The sequence below is a fragment of the Epargyreus clarus genome, unplaced genomic scaffold (assembly GCF_041222505.1).
Source record: "Epargyreus clarus isolate Ecla_fem2 unplaced genomic scaffold, WU_Ecla_fem_2.2 ptg000006l, whole genome shotgun sequence".
NCBI classification, from domain to species: domain Eukaryota; kingdom Metazoa; phylum Arthropoda; class Insecta; order Lepidoptera; family Hesperiidae; genus Epargyreus; species Epargyreus clarus.
The window spans coordinates 1,708,151-1,732,467 of record NW_027332214.1 but is presented as its reverse complement, the minus strand read 5'-3'; the positions used below and the strand labels follow the sequence as shown (position 1 = coordinate 1,732,467).

At 41.2% G+C, this 24,317-nt stretch overlaps 1 protein-coding gene across 1 annotated transcript in view; it reads left to right on the top strand.

Moving 5' to 3' along the window:
• The window catches only part of LOC140742651 (cell growth regulator with RING finger domain protein 1), a 41,947-nt gene extending 17,833 nt beyond the window's left edge, over positions 1-24,114 (top strand). The window contains exons 3-7 of the mRNA XM_073073601.1: positions 606-741; positions 8,974-9,127; positions 9,661-9,768; positions 11,440-11,584; positions 18,025-24,114. Coding sequence (XP_072929702.1) covers positions 606-741; positions 8,974-9,127; positions 9,661-9,768; positions 11,440-11,584; positions 18,025-18,161 — 680 coding nt within the window. The 3' untranslated portion in view covers positions 18,162-24,114. The remainder of the gene's footprint in view (positions 1-605; positions 742-8,973; positions 9,128-9,660; positions 9,769-11,439; positions 11,585-18,024) is intronic.
• The last annotated feature ends 203 nt before the right edge of the window (positions 24,115-24,317 follow it).

The window sequence follows — 24,317 nt, the reverse complement described above, 5'->3', positions numbered from 1 at the left end:
TGATGTCAGTCTAGAAGTCGATTTAAAATGAAATGATAAACATACATACAATAGACATCTAAATATACATATATAACTCGAAGGTGACTGACTGACATAGTGATCTATCAACGCACAGCCCAAACCACTGGACGGATCGGGCTGATATTTGGCATGCAGGTAGACGTTATGACGTAGGCATCCGCTAAGAAAGGATTTTGATCAATTCTACCCCCAAGGGGATAAAATAGGGGATGAAAATATTACTTCGTAACGCGAGCGAAGCCGCGGGCAAAAGCTCGTACAACATAACATTGTCAGCATAATTCTTTAATAGGCAGTTAAGTTTAACAGTCTGGTTTCATCATGAAGAAATATGCCCATCGCATGTCGTATTCGGAAAATAGACTTTTGGTGGTTGGTGATAACGACTTCTGAACTTTAGGATTTGAAAAGTTTTCGTCCCAATACTCATTCTAATACCCTTAAACAGCAAGCATTAACCAAGGTTTAATTGATATTTTTTCTACCATAGATTCTGGGTTAAATAAATATAAGTAAGTCACATTGATAAGTTATTTAAAGTGCGTTTTTTTTATAATTGAATTTTGCAACATTTGTTCCAGGCGTAACCTGCATAATATCGTCGAAGGTGCCGTACTGGCACGCGAGCTGGTGGGGCGCACCCGTCACGGACCTCCACCAGACGCTGTGGGGCACGCTGCGGAACATCCTCGCTTCCACCAATCTCAACTTCGTCAGGTAAGCACATAGATGATTTTAGGCTCTATAGTATCCCCACATCTAAAATGTATGAAGTTCCTATATGTATCGACGTAAAATATGTTTAACTCGATACGTACAGGTATATAATATAAGAATAATAATAAATTATATTAGAATTATTAAGACATTTTGTCCCGTACTAGGATTCTCGTATCGTGGGTGTCATGGACACACACAAGACAAATACACAAACACCTACACACAGAAACTGAAACCTAAATTCATCATTTAGATATCTGCCTGACCGGGGATCGAATCCGGGACCCTCTGCGCGCAAGACCGATATGGTGACCGCTCAGCCACGCTTGTCGTCATATGTAAACATAACACTTTTTCTGACACTTAAACCCATTCGCAGTTACGGTTTAGGGTACCCTTAAGATGTGACATATGCTAAGTCTGAATAACTGAAACAGAGCAAATATAGTTTATATTGATAGGTAAATTTTAACGTAGTGGAAAATCTCATACAAAATCCTTCAGAGCTGCCTAAAACATAACTGGATTTCAAAACTTCCCCCGCCCGTAAACTACGCATTAATTACGCAAAGTATCATATATTCCAGCTCCTTTTATTACACCCCTAAATGCCAAATGGCGAACCTTACGTGTGTGTATCTGCAGTGCGCCATTACACCGTCTCAAGTACTAATCACCATCAGGAACGTGGGTCAGTTGAGGTCAATGCACACTGACATTTGTATCAAACACAGCTGCGTCTCATTGTGGCATCTATTTTTAGGGTTCCGTACCAAAAAGGTAAAAGCGGAACCCTACTACTAAGGCTCCGCTGTCTGTCCGTCTGTCTTCTGTCACAGGGTTCTATATCTTGAACCGTTATAGATTTTTATTTTATTTTTGAATATACACTTGAAATTTTAATTTTAATTTTTTGCGTGAACTCTACTTTCTATTTGTTATTCTCAAATCGATGTAGCAAACGGGCCTGCAGTTCATCTGACAGGTTTTTTGTATGTCACTTAGGAGGCGACCATTTATTACATGAAGTGGTTTTTGCAGATTACATTTTTGCAGCCTACTATTGGATAAAGTGAGGGTCCTCTCCTCAGAGGCACGTAAGACTTTCATTATTGCTTTAAAACAATTAAATTTAAATAGAAAGTCACTCCTATTTCTTCTAATAAGTTAATGATAATTAACGCCTTTTTATTTATATAAAAAATCGCTAGCGATCATAGCCATCAAACGTTGTGTTCATTCATATTTATATGTGGAAATGTATTCAAGTAAGGTTATCATTTAAAAAACACGCATAGTTATCAGCCGATCGCACAAAGGTCAAAAATATTTTCATACATCTGGTATCATTAAAAAGGACTAACAAAAATACGGGTTATATGTATACACAATTAATTTATAATTATACCCCCCCCCCCCCCGGGAAAAATTTAATTTTCAAGGTTTTACTTGTATTTTCATACGAGCTTCGGTCATTTGACTATGTTCTGGTTTGAAGTGTAAGATAAAGACCGGCACATCAACGTAGTTCTCAGGAGTATCAAGGCATATAACATAGGACTTATGCTAATTGAGTCTGATTACACATGTCTATAGACGGCAGTGACTTCCTAGTTGAGCAAGCTGCATGTTCTTTTGCCACATGAATGTCATTAAAACTGATGCCCATCTGATCTGAACTATTCATTGTGATCCATCGGCTCCAGTCGTCAAGCCAAGCTAACAATCAAACTCAAATTACGGAAGGATTGCTATTGCTGAAGGCGGTTGCTACAGTAAAGGATGATCATGTTGACCTGGACAATGATTTAATAAAAAAAAATATATAGAAGTTAATTATCAAACGCTCGTCCATTGTTATGTAATCCACATAACAAATGATACGACAGCGAAAATTGGCGCCGTATTCGGCATGCTAATATTTATGTACACGAGTGGCTCATAAATGAAACATTAGTTCTGAATGTCAACGAACACCACGGCCGGTTTCAAGAATCGAAATAGATGGATGTGAGAAAAAGTTTGAGGTCACGGTGACGGGTTTTCAGAGCTTGATCACTTGTTTTTCTACGGTATGCAAATGGTTATGTAGTACATCTGATGTGGATCAGTGCGATTTATGAATGTTACAGATGAGAAGATAAGATTGGATTCTTATCCGAGGATATAGGTTGTCGTGTTAAATAAAAGATATATTGATAATGATAAAAAATATATAACCGCGTAGTTTCTCCATGGACCTTAGTTGAACAATTCCGATCCAGTAATAAAATAAAAAACTGTCGTTAACAACAATTTATAAATGCTCCTTTAAGCCTGCACAAAACTAATAGGTAAATTTCAATTTCCTTCATCTATTTTTGGCTTCAAAAGTAACAATACGTTGGAGAGATGACTATGTGAGCACTCTGTCTAGACATTTACATTTGTAGACGAAATAATATACAAGCAATTATAAAGTTTAGGCATCGACGGTTAGGCAATTCTTGGTCAATTGGCGTAATAGGTATGATTGCAACAGTCTCGTTTTTCATGTTATAATATTGCGGTCATAAATTCTACTGTGCACTTAATAATTTGGAGTACGTACTTCTGAATTTATCATCAAGAAAACAAATCTTAAAAATTATGTGACTATTAATCATGATCATGTGAGAGCGTGACCATACAAATATGATTATAATGAATATATAATTTGGAAGTACAAAACAGACAATTATGAGCTAACAATAGATGGCTCACAAATCTTGATAGTAAGAATATAGATCATTTCAAATTATAGTGAATATGGTTTTCCTCATAAATGCTGATGGACAGTCTAATTAATGCGGTATATTGTAGTGTAGGTATTTCATATATTTAAGTTTAACAGGATTATTTACAATATCATATTCTTTCATAGTGATACTGGCTTGTATGCCAGATTCCAGGGGTTTCGTGGAATCCCCATTATTCGCGAGGAAGCCTCGATTTTTCATTAGGTTCATAATTCCGACATTTCCGTTCCATTCCGACAAAGCCTTACGGGCTTCTATCAGTCATCGCCGGATGCTTCGAGATTCCTCTTATTTTTTCTTTTGCTTTTTGCTATACGTACCTGTTTAAAAATTACGCTTTTTCTGTCTATTTTCTTAAGACGTAATGTTGTTTTTATATAATATATTTTGCAAACATAAACGTACAACGTTTCGTTAAAATTTTTTGAAAGGATAATTTTTTCAAAATTATTTTGTAACTTTATCATCAATTCCATTAAACTCACCCACAGTTTGCATGGGATCTTTTACGTTAATGGCTTCATCAATAATTGATTTCGGAACGGACACCATCATGACACCATCACTCCCCTATTAGTATAGTGTTATTTCCTAAATTGACTGTTTGCGTTTTAATATCGCACCAAAACGATATACTTGGCCTCTGAAAAAAAATACTGGAACATGTTAAAATTCGGACGAATTACGGAATATACAAGAATTACGCACATCAACATTGCAAATCATGTCACTGCATTGCATTCGTTAAACCAGATTGGACGAAATTAGGCAGGACGGTTGCATGTGACAAGGTTAGAAAAAACATTTTTGAGACAAGTTTTAAAAGTTTTGAAAACGTGTTTTTATATGGATTTGTACAACTACCATAATTATAACGCAACATTCTGGATTTTGAAAAGTTGAAAGCAATCCGCATAATTCATACATATGTGTAAATTATCTTGCACAATTTTCAAAATCCTGATACGTGACTGTCCACTTATTTTTACCCGAGTACCAAGAGAGTCTGTCCACTTATTTTACCATTTTGACTTCATCATTATCAATATCTATTACCGTTAGATAAGTATCAACAGCTGTTTGTAAAGCTTTGTGTCTCCACTGTTAAAAACCTTTTACCCAAAAGACGTTGAAAATATTAACATTTTGTTTTCATCAATAGATGTTTCTTAATAACATCAACGTGTGTATGTTTTATAAACCACTAAATAATAACATCTCTAGACAGAACTAATTCGTGACGATGATACAGAATACGTTCGTTGTAAACACATCTAGAGAACAATTGTGTGATTCATTCGGTTTAGAAGCACTAGGTCATGATTCGAGAACACTGTTATATCGCCTACTTCTGTTGACGTTTCCAGCCGAGTGGGTGTCAATTGTTACTTTGTTTCTAAAAGCAAACACATTACCATAATTGAAACAGTTGTTTGCTTTTCCAGAAATTTAACGCTCGGTTCATTAAATTATTATATACCCACACACACACACATACAAAGATATGCAAATAGCCAGACCCGGAACAAACCCAATTACATGATTACATTACCGATAATACATGTACATTATTTACATATGTGTTATAAGTCATTTGTCACTATTGGATTGGATTGTAATTTTGTATGATAAGTTGGAGTTATTTTTTACAGTTTTTTACATTACATCTGGCTATAAAATTGAAAGCCACTTGCCCTAAACGATTTGAACTAAAATTATGCTTAATTATTTAATGTTTGGTTTTGATGATAATTCATTTTTAGCTCATGTAATTATCAATCCACCACGACGTACGCCCCAAAACTGTAAACCATTTTGTTTTTATGCACCTCCAATCCCCATAATGTGTTTTTTTTTTTTATAAAATACTGTGTTTAGTTTCATAAGCTTATGGATGGTTAACACTAAGCAGGTAGTTTATAATTACATATGTGGGATCATCGGAGCGTGTCAATGGTTACGTATTACCCAGTGGTCCATAACACGAACTGGCAGTAAACGGTAAATGTTGATAACACCGGAACAATGGATACAAACGCCTTTATGTGTACACTTCAACAGTCACACGGGTGTTGTGTATATAGATATTATGTTGATACAATTTAGCTGTTATGCGCACCCTGTATAAGCTTCCGAAAATTAATAACAATGTGATGTGTGATTGAATGCTGTCGTCTGATTTGATGTTAATGAAAAGACACTTGAGACATTCCAACTTCTCCTTAGGAGTAGCACAAAATAATAGTTTTTATTTTGTGGGAGTAGCGACTAATCTGTGGCTGACCCCAAGTGAGGCTACATTCCTATCTAGAATAGATAATACATATTCTTGAACGGCAGTGGCTACTTATTGCAGATGGATTTCAAAGTACTAGAGGAATGCGGATGACGCCGCGCAACAAATTTATAGTCATGAAAATAAAAACATTTCATTCAATGTCGATTAGATACAGAATCGTCTTCGAACTTCAATAAGCTATTACGTCTTCGCAGGCACCGTTATTCTCAGTATTACTGAATCACCATGTATAAGCCCCAGTGATCTATAACACGAATATGCAATAAACATTCTTGTTGATATAACAACGCGGAACAATGGACTATGCGATTCAATGCCAGATACACATATCTAGATGTAGGTGGTAATGGCCTAGGTAAGCTTTGTGAGCTGATATCCGAGATAACGATGTTTTGCTCCGGTTATTATCTTTTGTTTGGTACTATTTGTTGATACAAGACATTCTATTAACCGATTTAAACGTGCAATAATATTATTGATTTCAACTTGTCTATGTGTTTTCGTCATCTTTAACTCAATATGTAATATACTGGCCCAGTGCTTGGCCCGGGTTTCTTCTCGGAGTGAAGCATGTTAGGCCAATTCTCAGATCAACTTTATAAAACTCAGATATGTATGTTTATTCATAAAATTTTCCTTCCTCCATAAAACGGGTAAAAAATAAAATAAAATTTAGTACGTAAAAACGTTTTATGGGTTTCAACCCCGGACTCCATTAACCTGACATACCATGGTATCAGGTATTAATGATTGCGTCCATAGCATCGAGGGGGAAACCTTCAAAAGGTACCCGATGCCGTGGGAGTGACACAGGGTTATGTGGGACTCTTACCGACTTGCTTACTTGGTGGTACAAGTGTGGAAAGGATATTATTATTTCTATTCGTAAAATAAACAAAATAACATAATTATGACGATGATTGCCTAATACAAGGATACAAAATTGTGATGGTTGTTGTACGGGAAAATTAAATGACGAAGGATGCGTCGACTTTGACGTTTACAGACGTTCTTCCAGCGATCGTATTTCTGTTGCTTTTCCGTGACGCACTGACGTGAAAAGTTTTGAACTGCGATTTGTCTTTTCCGGTGGTTTGACGTTTAATGTTTACCTATACATGAACTTGATCGTTGGAGTTATAAACAAGACTATTTTCCCAATTTAATCATAATATTCTCAGTATTTTTAATCGCGAGCCAAATTAATTTGTGTTTTTTCACATACATTAATAGACTTAACAATACCAATTTTCCTGATAGCGTGCACGATTTTACGATTTTTACGAATCCTTTATCGTTAGGCTTTATAGCACCAGTGTTTTACAGATGTCTACAAAACAATAGCAGTGTTAAAGCCTGCTCTATTCTGGTTTGAACCTTGGTAAGGAAAACACTCTTATATGAGGTGTTTCAAATTAGCTGTCAGGGATAAAATGCATCTGTGGTCGACCGCAAGTAACTTAATCCTATGTGAGATAGATTACGAATGTCGTTAGGTTACAGTGGACAATTAACTACAGGTGGACTGTATAACGGTTTCCTATTTCTATTCACTCATGGCAAGTGTTTCAAATCTTGCAGTGTGGACGTACTTATATGGGTTACGCTCTGTGTGTGTGAGTGAGTGCGTATGTTTGTGTGCATGCGTGTGCGCGCGCGTGTCCTAGAAAAAGTCAGTGTATATAAGATAAAATGTCGTCTATATAATGGTCTAGCTAAGCTGATAACATTATCAGTTTTTATTTGGAATAATAAATTTGCTTTAGTTTGATTATATTGTTTATCTTTATATACCAGTAAAATAATAACAACTATGATAAATGAATTCTATAACGTTTCTTGTGCCGTTTCTTCCCCCTTGATTTTTGATTCTGTAGAAATTTAATTCCCAACCCTAAATAGAAAAAATCTATTGCAAATTTCAGCTTTTGGATTAGCTTTATCTTTCTTTATAATTTCCTGACTACATAAGGATTTCCTTTCTTGACATTACCTATGTTTGCTTTCAAATATTTCGAAGGTCAATCGTATGATTGACAAGTTTACTATTTACTGGAAATGACTAATCGGAATAGGCACCCGGTACACGGAAATGTTTTCGACTGCGCTCTTGGGTTCTGTAAACATTATCAATCATGCTGTTTAGACACTTCATCATATTTGAATGTTTAAATTATAATTGAGCGAGTCCGAAATGTCAAATTTGACACGAGAGAAAAAAACTGCATAAATTATTGATTTATGCAGTTTGATGGGTGCAGTTGGATGGGTGACCAGTATTATCTTTTGATTTTAGATTTAGATGCGATATAATCCTCAATACACATTTTCTAAATCTTAACCAAGATAAGAAATTGAGAAGTAAACTCATATGATTCACAAACTTTAACCGAGTAGTACCTACCCTTAGTATGAGTTTTAAGTTTGCTCGAAAACGGTCAACGTTTACGAATTCGCTCATACATCGCTCCCGAAGACCGCATCGGAACTACAATTTCGCAAATAGGCGCGTTAGATAGGCATCTTTCTATCACAAACCAAACAGTACTGCAAGCTTGAAACCTCGTTAGCGGTGGAACGTCTAGACTCTAGGTAACGCAGGTTCATAACAAGTTTAAAAATAAATAAAGTTTGTACGCCAAGCCGGGAATAGACACTAACGTCACTCATTCATCATATGAGCAGGTACACAAACTATTTTCAGGGGCTCTTGCAGCAGGTACAATATACAAGGGGCAGTATGCAAGTCATATTTAGGTAAATATATTTTATATTGCAGAATTGAAGGAGCATGCAATCCTGATCTTATGTAGCAACTGCTATCCCTGGATATCGTTATCAACCACAGATAGGATGGGGTCCTATGTATGTGTACAGACCCAGGACAGAAATCTAAATTCATCATTAAGATATCTACCTGGCCGGGGTAAGAACCCGGACCCTTCTGTGCGTTAGACTGATAGCGTAACCACTCCGCGAGTCGTTAAGTATAGTCTGCGCGAAACTGCTAGTCCGCTCTGAATATAGAAATGAATCGCGGCGCCATAGCAAATTGTATGACTACACCTACTCGCAACAACTTCAGAGCGGACTAGCAGTTTGGCGCGAGCTATACCTTTATAAAGGTGCTTAATTAAAGTGTATTTGTTACAGGAGCGATCCCCACGACGAGCAGACGATGAAGCTGGCGACGGACGGCGACGCGCTGACGCTGCGGCTGGGCCCCCCGCCCCGGACCTGCTACCCCCTGGTAGTGATCCTCGCTCGAGACCCCAAGGACACCGCTGACCTCCGGCCGGATGATACGGTGAGATTGTCGTGGATTTAAGGACGCATAGTATAAAATCTTCATAATATACTTAATAACACACCCTTTGTATCCTCTTTAAAAATGTTCGATGTTTTCTGTACGACGGTTTCAAACGCTTTTTCTCTAGTTTACTTTTAATTGTAGTCGAGGGCAGAATCCCCAGCTGTGCGCGTACAATAGAAATTACATAATTTAGCTTAAAATACTCTCCGTACACAGAAGCGCGTGTGCAATTTAGCCATTAGTCAGTAGTGCTGCGCAGACGCTGCTTAACTTTTTTGTTTAATCAGGAAAGTGCGCATATCTATACGGCTTTGGCAAAGAGAGATCTCCCATCGGGTCCCATCTCCATGCCCAGGGAGCGGCCGTGTTCCGACAGTCTCAGTTCGGAGCTTGTATATATGCAAGATGTTGAGAAAACTTCAATAGCGTGATTCAGAATACATGTAGCGCCATCTCTTGACGAGTAGCGTGAAGTCGCCCACGACTAGAAGTTATTTTTAACATAATTACCGATACCACTGTTTCAGGTCGCACTGATAAGCGTGGTCCACATAAAGGACGACCAGTGCCAGCTGCCCAGCGGGGTCATAGCGCAGTATCTTAAACAGGCCAATGGACATCTATCCTGTCTCAAGGTAACTGTTATTTATTAGTATGAAATCGAAACCAAGCCAATTATGATAAGGGTCATAGTATCGCCACTGCCACACATGGACCGCCCCCATAGTTTTGAAATCAGCTCGGAGGTCTGTCGCAGATGCTTGAAGACTTAGTTGGAATACATCTTATAAGTGTATCTTGACTTCCAACATCCTTTAAACTGGACTGGTTATAAAAAAAAATGGTTTCGGTGGTCTACCTACCCAAGAATGATTCTACCATCTTTGATTTTTTTCTTTTCAGAAAACGTATTGTTTGATAAATGATATCCAATTAAAATTATGCTATTACCTGTTATTAAGATCAGTTATCAAGACATTTTTCATGTGTATGAAATAATATCGTATTATTATAATAATTATGAAATTGCAACTAAATAATTGCAACTAAATAATTGCAACTACGGTTGCATGATCGTTCTTAGTTATTATAATTATACAATTGTACAAGTTGTACAATTGTTGGATTCGAAAACTTCACGGTCATCTTTAAAATTTGACAATTATTGCTTAAAATATACCAGCATATACTTTTATACAGACTAAAATTCAAGAATCGTTATATTAAACCTATTAAAATAATAATCAGACCCTTATATTATTAATCGACTCTAACATTACAATTCCGATTGACTGTTACATAATATTGACCTTAAACCGTTGCGAAATAGGCCCTGGCCAGCATATCTTAATGATATAATCCAGTGATTTGCATGCATGGTGCATATGATCAAGTCGGACTCGTTGAATGTCATGATGCATGCTACATAATAATTATAATGTTTAAAATTAATCGTTTGCCTGCTCTCGGCCGTGATTGGAATCGATTTTGAGAGAGCTTGGTCCTTTGGACCGGATGTTTCGTACGCGATGGTCCTTCGTGCCGGATACATACATATATCATGATGTTGGCCAAAAGAGCTTGTGATCTCCAGCAGTGACTGATTATGGAATTATAGATCGACATATAGTTTAGTTATATTATGATGAAAATTATATGTTGATGTTTGTTTGTTTCATCGAGATAAAATTTGAGTACCAACTGTAAAAGATCTTATTAGGGGGTAGCAAAATTTTATGTATACGTAATTTTAAGTATATTATAGACGTAGTATTTGTCAACCTACTTCCTAGGTCAAAGACCAAAATTGTGGTCAGTTTAGCAGTTTTCAAAGAGCAACGCCTTTCTTCCTTTTTTTCACGGGGTTCAGAAGGTACCCGACGCCGTGGGAGCGAGTCTGGGTTATGTGGGATTTTTACCGCACTAAAAGCCCCCCGGTGGACGTCCAAAACGCTTGGTGGAGAACTCCGGTATCACCGTCGGAACCTCTATCAGGCCCTGCCCTGGGGGGAGCAATTTACGCTCCTCCCCGCACACCATGTGTTTACGGCGGTATGCGACGACACAAACCGTCATCCTTCACGGGGTCGCTTACTGGACGGTTCGAGCTCCCACTCTTGCCACCCGCGACCCCGCAAGCCCCTTTTTAGCCGCCTCTTACGACAGGCAGAGGATACCGCAGCCCTATTCCTGCCCCTTGACTACAGGGGCATAAACGCTAAAATCTACCTGCTCTACATTTTTTTAGTCAATCATTATGACATATAATACTGGTTTAAAACCAATACTTTGTATCGGTGTTGCAGCAACTGTACATATCAGCGGAGGTGGCGGAGGCGGGCGCGGGCGCGGGCGCGTGCGGCGAGGCGCTGTGCTGCGTGTGCGCGGCCGCGCCGCTCTCGCGCGCGCTGCTGCCCTGCCGGCACGCCTGTCTCTGCGCGCGCTGCTTGCGTGAGTGTCGCACACACTGTACAGCGGGGCGGGGCGGGGCGGGGCGAGGCGCTGTGCTGCGTGTGCGCGGCCGCGCCGCTCTCGCGCGCGCTGCTGCCCTGCCGGCACGCCTGTCTCTGCGCGCGCTGCTTGCGTGAGTGTCGCACACACTGTACAGCGGGGCGGGGCGGGGCGGGGCGAGGCGCTGTGCTGCGTGTGCGCGGCCGCGCCGCTCTCGCGCGCGCTGCTGCCCTGCCGGCACGCCTGTCTCTGCGCGCGCTGCTTGCGTGAGTGTCGCACACACTGTACAGCGGGGCGGGGCGGGGCGGGGCGAGGCGCTGTGCTGCGTGTGCGCGGCCGCGCCGCTCTCGCGCGCGCTGCTGCCCTGCCGGCACGCCTGTCTCTGCGCGCGCTGCTTGCGTGAGTGTCGCACACACTGTACAGCGGGGCGGGGCGGGGCGGGGCGAGGCGCTGTGCTGCGTGTGCGCGGCCGCGCCGCTCTCGCGCGCGCTGCTGCCCTGCCGGCACGCCTGTCTCTGCGCGCGCTGCTTGCGTGAGTGTCGCACACACTGTACAGCGGGGCGGGGCGGGGCGGGGCGAGGCGCTGTGCTGCGTGTGCGCGGCCGCGCCGCTCTCGCGCGCGCTGCTGCCCTGCCGGCACGCCTGTCTCTGCGCGCGCTGCTTGCGTGAGTGTCGCACACACTGTACAGCGGGGCGGGGCGGGGCGGGGCGAGGCGCTGTGCTGCGTGTGCGCGGCCGCGCCGCTCTCGCGCGCGCTGCTGCCCTGCCGGCACGCCTGTCTCTGCGCGCGCTGCTTGCGTGAGTGTCGCACACACTGTACAGCGGGGCGGGGCGGGGCGGGGCGAGGCGCTGTGCTGCGTGTGCGCGGCCGCGCCGCTCTCGCGCGCGCTGCTGCCCTGCCGGCACGCCTGTCTCTGCGCGCGCTGCTTGCGTGAGTGTCGCACACACTGTACAGCGGGGCGGGGCGGGGCGGGGCGAGGCGCTGTGCTGCGTGTGCGCGGCCGCGCCGCTCTCGCGCGCGCTGCTGCCCTGCCGGCACGCCTGTCTCTGCGCGCGCTGCTTGCGTGAGTGTCGCACACACTGTACAGCGGGGCGGGGCGGGGCGGGGCGAGGCGCTGTGCTGCGTGTGCGCGGCCGCGCCGCTCTCGCGCGCGCTGCTGCCCTGCCGGCACGCCTGTCTCTGCGCGCGCTGCTTGCGTGAGTGTCGCACACACTGTACAGCGGGGCGGGGCGGGGCGGGGCGAGGCGCTGTGCTGCGTGTGCGCGGCCGCGCCGCTCTCGCGCGCGCTGCTGCCCTGCCGGCACGCCTGTCTCTGCGCGCGCTGCTTGCGTGAGTGTCGCACACACTGTACAGCGGGGCGGGGCGGGGCGGGGCGAGGCGCTGTGCTGCGTGTGCGCGGCCGCGCCGCTCTCGCGCGCGCTGCTGCCCTGCCGGCACGCCTGTCTCTGCGCGCGCTGCTTGCGTGAGTGTCGCACACACTGTACAGCGGGGCGGGGCGGGGCGGGGCGAGGCGCTGTGCTGCGTGTGCGCGGCCGCGCCGCTCTCGCGCGCGCTGCTGCCCTGCCGGCACGCCTGTCTCTGCGCGCGCTGCTTGCGTGAGTGTCGCACACACTGTACAGCGGGGCGGGGCGGGGCGGGGCGAGGCGCTGTGCTGCGTGTGCGCGGCCGCGCCGCTCTCGCGCGCGCTGCTGCCCTGCCGGCACGCCTGTCTCTGCGCGCGCTGCTTGCGTGAGTGTCGCACACACTGTACAGCGGGGCGGGGCGGGGCGGGGCGAGGCGCTGTGCTGCGTGTGCGCGGCCGCGCCGCTCTCGCGCGCGCTGCTGCCCTGCCGGCACGCCTGTCTCTGCGCGCGCTGCTTGCGTGAGTGTCGCACACACTGTACAGCGGGGCGGGGCGGGGCGGGGCGAGGCGCTGTGCTGCGTGTGCGCGGCCGCGCCGCTCTCGCGCGCGCTGCTGCCCTGCCGGCACGCCTGTCTCTGCGCGCGCTGCTTGCGTGAGTGTCGCACACACTGTACAGCGGGGCGGGGCGGGGCGGGGCGAGGCGCTGTGCTGCGTGTGCGCGGCCGCGCCGCTCTCGCGCGCGCTGCTGCCCTGCCGGCACGCCTGTCTCTGCGCGCGCTGCTTGCGTGAGTGTCGCACACACTGTACAGCGGGGCGGGGCGGGGCGGGGCGAGGCGCTGTGCTGCGTGTGCGCGGCCGCGCCGCTCTCGCGCGCGCTGCTGCCCTGCCGGCACGCCTGTCTCTGCGCGCGCTGCTTGCGTGAGTGTCGCACACACTGTACAGCGGGGCGGGGCGGGGCGGGGCGAGGCGCTGTGCTGCGTGTGCGCGGCCGCGCCGCTCTCGCGCGCGCTGCTGCCCTGCCGGCACGCCTGTCTCTGCGCGCGCTGCTTGCGTGAGTGTCGCACACACTGTACAGCGGGGCGGGGCGGGGCGGGGCGAGGCGCTGTGCTGCGTGTGCGCGGCCGCGCCGCTCTCGCGCGCGCTGCTGCCCTGCCGGCACGCCTGTCTCTGCGCGCGCTGCTTGCGTGAGTGTCGCACACACTGTACAGCGGGGCGGGGCGGGGCGGGGCGAGGCGCTGTGCTGCGTGTGCGCGGCCGCGCCGCTCTCGCGCGCGCTGCTGCCCTGCCGGCACGCCTGTCTCTGCGCGCGCTGCTTGCGTGAGTGTCGCACACACTGTACAGCGGGGCGGGGCGGGGCGGGGCGAGGCGCTGTGCTGCGTGTGCGCGGCCGCGCCGCTCTCGCGCGCGCTGCTGCCCTGCCGGCACGCCTGTCTCTGCGCGCGCTGCTTGCGTGAGTGTCGCACACACTGTACAGCGGGGCGGGGCGGGGCGGGGCGAGGCGCTGTGCTGCGTGTGCGCGGCCGCGCCGCTCTCGCGCGCGCTGCTGCCCTGCCGGCACGCCTGTCTCTGCGCGCGCTGCTTGCGTGAGTGTCGCACACACTGTACAGCGGGGCGGGGCGAGGCGCTGTGCTGCATGTGCAGTATTACCTCGCACGTACGGTACATGTTACAGGAGGTGGCGGAGGCGGACGCGAGCGCAGCTGTCGTGAGAATTACCTCGTACGTATTTTACAGGTCAAAGGAGGTAGAAGAATGGTGAGCGAGCGTAAACACACTTTGATCGTTCGAGTCAATGACAACTTTGATCCATTAGGTGACGACTCATTTTCATCGCCTGGGTGACTTTTTAGTCATCTGGTGACTTTTTTATAATGTAAGAGCCCATCCATAGAGCAATCAGTCCATCTGATGGTAAGCAGCTTCCGCAGCCCATTGGCGTCTGTAATCAATCCCAAGTAAGATTGGATACCTATCTGAAACTGGCTACGAATGCGCCGCTACCAATAAGGACTACGCTGGAACATCTCGAAGAAGTATGTCTCCCTTACCACTTGACTGAATTTGACCTTCGAGATCTTCCCGCAGAAAAAAAATATTTCATGACAAATTCAAAGTCTATTTCAGTTCTTATTTCAATTATATATCAGACCAATTCATTTAAATATTTATTGCATAAGCATCGTTTATATATGTAGTTACTGACAGTTTTCCACTGGAGTTTTGGTCCGCGAAAAGTACATTTCAATGAATGCGATTATACATTGAATATTTAATAAAATATGTAAGAAGAATTTGATAATGTCAAGTCCTATTTGACTCAATTGACCGGTCGAATAGTTTTTGTACAGGTCAACCAAATATATTATTCGCGATTTGAATAACGAAGCAAGAAAATAATTAATTCATCCTTTATTTAATAACCATTGTACTGTATTAAGGAACAGCGCGCTAGTTGCATGATAATCCGTAGTTAATAAAGATTTGGGTTATTCACCATTGAATGGTAATTTATTGTAATTACGAATGCATATTCATCCTGTACCCTTGCGAACTGCCCTTCATTGTTCAAAACTAGTTTGCCCTTACGACTTTGGTTTGTTTACGTGTTCTCATGATGGTTAAGCCCCAATATATCTATAGACTTTGTCATATTATATCATATTTTTCTATATAATATTTTGACACTACATAAATATATAATTTTGTTTTGCTAGGGCCAAAGTTAGTTGTGCAAATTGTATAAAATAAATTAATGGTAAACTTCTTAAAATCAGTATGATTTTATCGATCGAAATTAAATTAAATCGTTTACGGCGTGCGGCGTGAAACAATTTTATTTTAATAAATTTTATGCTAGCATAGACAAAATGATTTGATACCTTCGCTTTTTCAGTTTTAATGTCATTGTGATGCAAGGTTCACTAGTGTTTATTTTCTTACCCGCCAAAGAACTATAGTTTCAAAGTATAAAGAAATACATCTATATTTTTTATTTATTTGTTACTTATTTTTTTCTATTTGATTGACGTGATAAAAAACATTTTTTTTTTCACGATATTTTTTACGAACATAAAGAAATTATCACTTAAATATATCAATTAAATAGGAATTACACTTAAATATTTAAACTGAAACAATTATTTGTGTGAAATTTTTAATATATTTATTTTGTTTTTCCTGGATTTTGTTATTAACACCTTCAATAATATTCAAATACGTTTCCGTTAAATTAAATCAATTTTAAAAAACCATGAAGTAATCGAATTAAATTGATTTCACGCACATAGATAGGTATAGTTATCGCCAAACTGCTAGTCCGCTCTGGAGTTGTAGCGAGCAGGTGTAGTCATACAATTTGCTATGGCGACGCGATTCATTTCTATATTCAGAACGGACAAGCAGTTTTACGCGGACTATACACGTATAACTTACAATATGACAAAATCATAATACTCTTACTATATAACTCTTGAATGATAAATTATTATTCTTTTGTATAACATTCACAGATGATCCTACATGGGATACAAATACAACACTGACATGCGAAGAATAGTCAATTTTACATATTGTGCATGTATTTAGAAAATCTAGGCGTGATTACTTTATTAATTATTGCTTTATTAATTACATTTTGAAATCTAATTCAATGTAGATATCACGCGATTGTATTTCCGTAATAACGAGATTATTTTTGTACAGAAAACAGCCTTTATTATGTCGCCTGAATCTGTAGTAGGAGAGACATACTTACTTACTGACACGAGGCATTTCAACGGCCGCAGGGGCTATATTATATGTACCTAGGCAAAAACATCCTCAAGCCATTGCTTTCCCACAGCTGGGCACGGATCCTCTCATAATGAGATGGGTTTTAGGTATAATATACCGAGCTGGCAAATTGCGAATCGGTAGGCTTCACACAACCTTGTCCCTGTAGTACCGGGATCAGAATAGGGCTACGGTATCTCCTGCATGTCGTAAGAGGCGACTAAAAGGGGGCTTCCGGGGTTGCGGGCGGCAAGAGTGGGAGCTCGAACCGTCCAGCAAGCAACCCCGGGAAGGACGACGGTATGTGTGGTCGCATACCGACGTAAACACCAGACGGTTTGGGAGGAGCCAAAAGTGCTCCCCCAGAGCAGAGCCCGATCGGGGCATCGCGCTCAGAGGACTCCGGTTGTGTTCCCTCGGAGATCCCGGAGTTCTCTAAAAAGCGCTGAGGGCGGCCACCGGGGGGGTTTTAGTGCGGTAAGAATCCCACATAACCCGGCGTCGCTCCCACGTCGTCGGGTACCTTTTGAAGGTTTCCCTCTCGTAAACACAAAAAAAAGGCTTCACACAACCTTAAGAACTTTTTTTTAACTCTCAGTCGTGTTGGTTTACTCCTGATATTTTCCTTCGCCGTTTGAGCAATGACAAAAAGTACAGACGATTAATTATGAATCAACATAATCGGCAAATACAATCGATTATGCAAATTTTGTGTTTTACATGTAAATTGCACATTGATTATGCAATATTTTGATTACAATTGAACAGTAGAATGCGTAATTATGATAGTTTTACTGTTTGCTAACATAGTTTAAAATGGTATGACAATATTATAATAATGGTTGAAAATACTTAAAAAATATACATTTTGTTAGAAATGTTTGGTTTTAACATATTTATCGGTTATGTGTAAATGCTTGTTTACGGAAACCTCGCTTTCTTTTGCTACTAAAGCTATTTTAGCAGAGCATGAAACATGCACAAAGGAATGAGAGAAAACAAATATTCTAAAATCGAAGCTGACTAGACTGATTAATCCATTGGTAATTTAAATTTAGGGGTGCAAAAGTCAGAATATTTTTTGGATCTCAAGGGGGGTTAGTGTAAAGCTGCATGTTTGTGGGTTGCAACTCTTGTCCCGTGGACGCCACTTTAAAAACGTTTTTACATTATATAAGGCAAACTATTTGTCGCTCAGAAAATAACATTTTTACTACTCATTTTACAAAATAAAATGATAATATCTTAACATTCTGATTATTATTACGATAAATAATTTTCATGATATGTTTTTAACTATATTAATAATTTCCTTGTCCATTCCAGCGAAACTAGACAAGTGTCCGATATGCCGGAGCGCTATCAAGAGCTACTTCTGCATACGGAACGACGACGAGCCGCTCTCGGACCTCAAGACGCAGCAGTGGAACCGCCGCATCCTGGACCTGTTCCACTACCACTGATACAGCGAGCGGGGGGCCTAGACTCACTGGCCCTTGGCCCTTGGCTCGTTCAGGTCCTTGCCCTGGCCCTACTGCAAAAGGCCTCCGTCAGGTATGTCCACCATTGGTTGTTAACTGTTGAGTGGTGAACTATGCTGTGATTGTGAAAACTATGTGTGTTTGGCTGTTATAACAATATGGCTCTCGAATTGTCAAGACCCATATTTATAATTCGATAGATATTGAACTGACTATGTTGTTCGTACGTCTTCTATGTCGCAAGTTAGAGCGCTTTCGGGTATAATTAAATTACATTTTAAAATGTTCTGAGGCCCATTTTAGAGTATAAACGATTTTGTTGATCATGTTTTGCTCAAAAATTAAAATGACAAAAACTCATGACTTCAAAAAAAAATTAAAAAATGTTGACCCCAAAAAAATTCTTGTTCGCTACACCTAGATTGACATGCAACAATTACTCAAAAGTGATAATTATATGTTTCCCTTTTTTTCTGTTTATATGTCAAAAATACTTTTGAAAGCAGTCTACTGTTAAGGATTAACATTTAGGCTGATCGCCCATTGGCTACTAGCGCTTAGCCGATAGTTGCTAAAGCCACAATCTAGTCGCTTGAGCTACTGAATTCATCCAATAAGTTGCTTGAGCAGCCGACGCCTTTCGTCATCAATTGCATTAACCAATATATAGTTACAGAGCATTTTGACAGCAGTTTTTTATAATCGGGTTTACCATTACGTGCTAAAGCCGTCAGTTGCCCAAGCGATAGTAGCCATTGGACGATTGATGTTAGATCTCTTTGATAATGCCTCAGTCACATCCAACTGTTAATCTTCGCTCATTTGACAAGTCAGCGTTTATTAAGGCCATTAAAACAATGTATGTATATGTAAGTGCATAATATACCATGCTATATAGCGTGAAGGCGTGAGACACTATGTGATTTAGTTACGTATTTATCTTAATTAAAAGACAAGTTTGTATGTTACTTTAGTATGTTGAAAATTGTATAATAAGGCTGCGTCACATTAACACTGTTTTGTATCTTTTGTTTATTTGTTTCATATGTCGATATTGATTTATAACTTGAAAAATAGAATGTGATGTTGCCTTTATAGCGTTCAAAATTATTTTTAATATCAATTATCGTGTTAGTAGTTCAATTATCAAATTGTTTAGTGTGCATGCAAAGTATGAAACTGTGATATATGAAAAAAAAGCTTGTGAATTTGTTGTGTATAAAAAAATATGTAAATAAATAATTAATTAATTAGTTTAAATGTATTTTTTTAGTTTTAGCAATTAAATAATGGACTTGTATTCAAAATAGTGCACGGTGAAACGTAAGTGTAGTTAAAAAAGTAGTGAGAAAAAATGTATGGTGTATTTTTTGGAAATCTTTCTTGTTATGTACGTAGACGGATTAGTTGGAAAAGTTGTAAGTGTAAAATGTTTTTGACCATTAATTGAATAAATTTACACGGGCGTAGCACGTTTTTACACTTTTTTATACCTTAGAACGTTTGAACGGATTTCGGTAGCTGAAACAGGCCTAATTCTATCGACAATGTTGCGTTATGATCGGTGTAGAGTTATCAAACGTAAAGCAATAAATTAGTAGAATATGTTCTTAGTTAAATTGAAAATTAAAGCGAGTTCATTCAAAATTGCAGATAGTAGAATATAGCAGCGCTTAACACTGATGTTGTAAAGCAGAAATAAGTAGCGGTATGCCATGAAAAGTTTTTGTTTAAAACTACACTTTTATTAGGTGGGCCGTTTGCCTTATTGCTAAATATTTCTATGAAATAAAATTAGCAAACGCGCACAAAGTCCACCTGACAGTAAATCGCCACATAGACATTGGTAATCAACCCCAGATAGGTTTGGTCTCCGATCTGAGATCGGATATATGTAACACATACCACTCCAGAAGTTTAGAGATTTAAAAATCTGATACTTTTAACACATGCTTCCAACCAGAACACAGCAGCGCTCAACACTGCTGTTATAAAGCAGAAATAGTTGTGGTTAGGTTAGGTTAGATCGTCATATAAAAAAAAGTGCCAAATTTTGAATGAACTTGCTTTTTCCATTTCTATATTTGGTCCATAAACAATAATAAATTAACGACTGAACAATATCCAAGTGCGATTATATTAAAATAATGTCTCCCTCATTAAATCTAATTAAATAAATGTAATTCAAGTTATACAATAGTGTTACTATTTATTTACATCAACATTATGTAATTGTATATAAGTACAGACATGCGCATAAATTTGTAAGTTATTAAACCTGCTTTTATCATCTTTAACATTTATTTTTAAGTAAATAGCAGTGCTCGTTTATAGATGTTAATCGACTTCTCAATTTAGAGGTGTAATTTAAAAATGGCATCTCACAATTTCAATTAAAATATTTACTAGAGTTAGCTCAAAATTTAATATTGTGAGAAATCCCTTATGATATAAATAATTAATTTTTAGTGCAATTAAATAATGACATAATGGAATATATAGATACCCAGTCACCCATATTGTTAAGTGGCCAATGCTGCTTATAAAAATCTAAAATAATTCACAAATTTATGCATACAACTGTACTTCTTAATTATTAAGTCTTATAAGCAATACTACTATTAATGTACGGTTATTCAAAATTGTTCTCTAATTAACTAATTATAATTAACTTATTCCTTAATAAGATTAGTCGACTTACGTTTCATCGTGTGCCAGTTTAGTCAGATGCGAGTTAAGTCATTGCGTAGATATGTCCAGTTAATGTCGATAATTCCTATAAATACCTACATAAAAATAAATGTATATTAATATTATGTGATCCAAAGATAATGTATATGTTAAGATTTGTGCAAAAACAAAAAGAAGAAGAAGTTTTTTTACGAATATGTGTGTGACAGCGTGCGCAAGCGCTGTATATTTACACCGAAATGAGCGCATGTGTGCGTTTTATGATAATAAGATTTTTTTAAACAAACTCATGTGCTGAATTATGTTGAAGAAGATATTTTATTTAAGTGAGGTTGAGGGTGCAATTCTCCTATCCTAACTTTGAAAATTATATAAAAACTGTGTAAATTATTCTTTGTTTCTTTTCAATTCGAACCAAGTCTAGACATGTACAATATCTTTGGCAAATTAAATTTAAATGTTATATTTATATGCTTCCGTTTTTTATGTTTAAAAATTTATTTACACTTAATTTAGCGTTTTTGTATATTTACAATATATGTATAAATAGTCCACTGTATATATTATGTACTATATGTATACTAATAAAGTCGATATTTGCTTCAGTATAGTGTATATAATAAAACGAATAAATATATTTGTTTTGTTATATTCATTATTCTAATGTTTACTTTATCAGTATGCATATGACTTCGTCCTGATTAGCAAGCTAATTAACATGACTACAGTTTAAAAATTTAATTTACAAACATAGAGCGTATCAGACGCGTGACGTGTCAGACAAAAAGTATTCTCGTATACAATGTGTATTGACGTGACGTAACACAGCCGGGCAGGCAAGGACCATGGTTGTCAAAATATTAGATTTAGATATTACATTCTACCACCCCCAAAATTAAATAAGAGGTATATTTAATTTTGGGGGTGGTAGAATCCTTTGGGGTACCATATCTATTCCTGCCTCATAAGCGTTACGCGTTGCTGTGTCGTAGTTTCAAGGGTTCATACTTGATTCTCAGGGGTAACAACGTATCTGTAGTCAACCTCAGATAGTAATATAATATTTTCTGGGGTTGATTGCAGATGTCCACGGATGGCAGAAGCCATTAACTATTAGGTGGATTGCATGCCCGTTTACTTTTATATTATAAAAATATACATATAGAGAAAAGTTATTTTGTCTGCTACGTACTGTGTCTGACACGTTCAATGTCTGTCAACATTAACGGGGCCTAAAGGTTACAGAACACTTTGTAATTGAATCTAGTAGACTCTGACACCACAGCTATACCAGTCCTATAAAAGCAGCTTTAAGCGGTGGTAGTTTCTGGTTTGAAGGGTGTGGTAATGGTAACAACTGCAACTTAGTCCTCAGAGCAGTACGTATGAGGCGATTATCATAGCCCACAAGAATGACAAGGCATCAGTAATAAGCTTCAAGTAGAACCTATTCTATATAACCATCAGAGGGACTGCATTGTAATTTTCTACTCCAATCTCGTAAAAAAAAAGATTATTATTATATTTATAATTAATAATACAATTGCTTGCTAATTAGGACGAGCTAATAGTCTTCCAAATTAGAAACGTATTGTAAGCATTTAGATCTCACTGTCGTGTGCGCGTACGCATCAGTCAAATAGGTGTTATTGTAAAGTCATGCTTACGAATATTATTGATTTGCAGAACTTGCAGCCAATATCTCCTATTATCCATGGACATCTGAAAAATCCCCTAAAAGGATAATAATCCAAAGACGATTACAGACACATTGTCGCCCTTGAGGACAAATTTGAAATGTGTCGTATCAGTATTCCTGCTATGCTCCACCCTTCAAACTAGAATATGATTTCGTTTAATACTGCTATTACTATGCAGAAAATAGGTATGACGATTGTACCGTCACAGTCGAACCACGAAAATTTATAATTGAATCCTATCCCCCATAAATGGTGAATCCACGTAGTTTTTATGAAATCCTATCCTGTTATAACTAATATAATATCCTTATAAGCATCAATTAGCAGTCTACTATTTTAGTCTATGATTATTTCACTCTGAAGTGAAGTAGCTGGCCCATTTGTGTATTTATGTTTTTCTTGTCGCGCCTGTTTACGCCCGCACGCATCCTGCTTGCATCCTATTGTCCCATACATACGCACGGGTCGGATCGCGTAGTGAATACAGCTAGCAGCTTTCCTGTCACACGTGTCTCTAAACACGCATGAGTTAACTCACTGCGGTCTCGTCGCGAATCGTCTGCATATGAAATGATAGGCCAAACATGGTACTCATGCGGGTGAAACGCACGTGCGAGCGTAAACATGCGTGATATGAAAAGCGCCCTTAATCTGACTCCTTGTAATAATACAGCATATAAGTTTGTGCTGCATTTTACTAGATCATTTTACTCATCAGGTGTGCCGCACACGTGCAACATTCACTATGTATTGATCAATAATTGGGCTCGAAGCAATTTATTGACGATATATTTTTTACAGTCAATAATACTCCTATATAACAAATTACCCATAACCAATAAATGATGTGAACTATATTTGTGAAGAATTATTTAATTTTTAAGTTGTATCTAATCTCGAAAAAACTGCCATATTCACTGCTGAAAATACACGTTTTATTTTTTTGTTGTATTCTTTCACTACGTAAACGTGTTTAATTCTGTCTGGGTTATCCATATGCGCAATATATTATTATTAAAGTATCTTTAGGTCTAGATTGCACGTGGTAAAATAAATGCCACGTGAGAAATGAAGCAGTTTTCCCTTGTTTTCCATATGTAGGATTACAGGCAATACTAGTGGCGATAGCAATACAACTAGCTAATTAGACACTATTTTTATGCCCATATTACATTCAGGCGCCTTTCTTACATCCATGACCACGAAATCAATAGTAATTTATTGCTACGAAATAGAAAACTTTATTTTTATTTGTTAACTGACACTGTTTTAACAATTGTTTGCCTAATGCTATAATTTCTTTGCAGTCAAATAATATTTCCACTTGTGCAGGTTGCCTTACGTTTGTCCACACTGAACAAATGTAATGTACAAGTCGACATTTAGATATTAAACAACCCGTTTCCTATGAGGCTAGTATTATTAAATATATTTATGTAATTATATATTATAATTTATTATTAAAGCAATGATCGAAATTGTATATTTTTGTCTAGATTATTGTAATGAAATTTGTGAATAAAGATGTACGCCAAAATCTGTAATATTTTTTTCATTTCGTAAACCTTATATTAGTAATTTTCTGTCAAGAATTAGTTGTTTTATACTCGCAATGCTTTACAAAATAATTTCCTAAATAACGAACGTGGTGTGACTATAACTGCATTGACTCAATATATTACATTGAGACTCTAGGATTTCTTGGTCCATAGATATCAAATACAAGTAATAAAACATCCATCCAGGC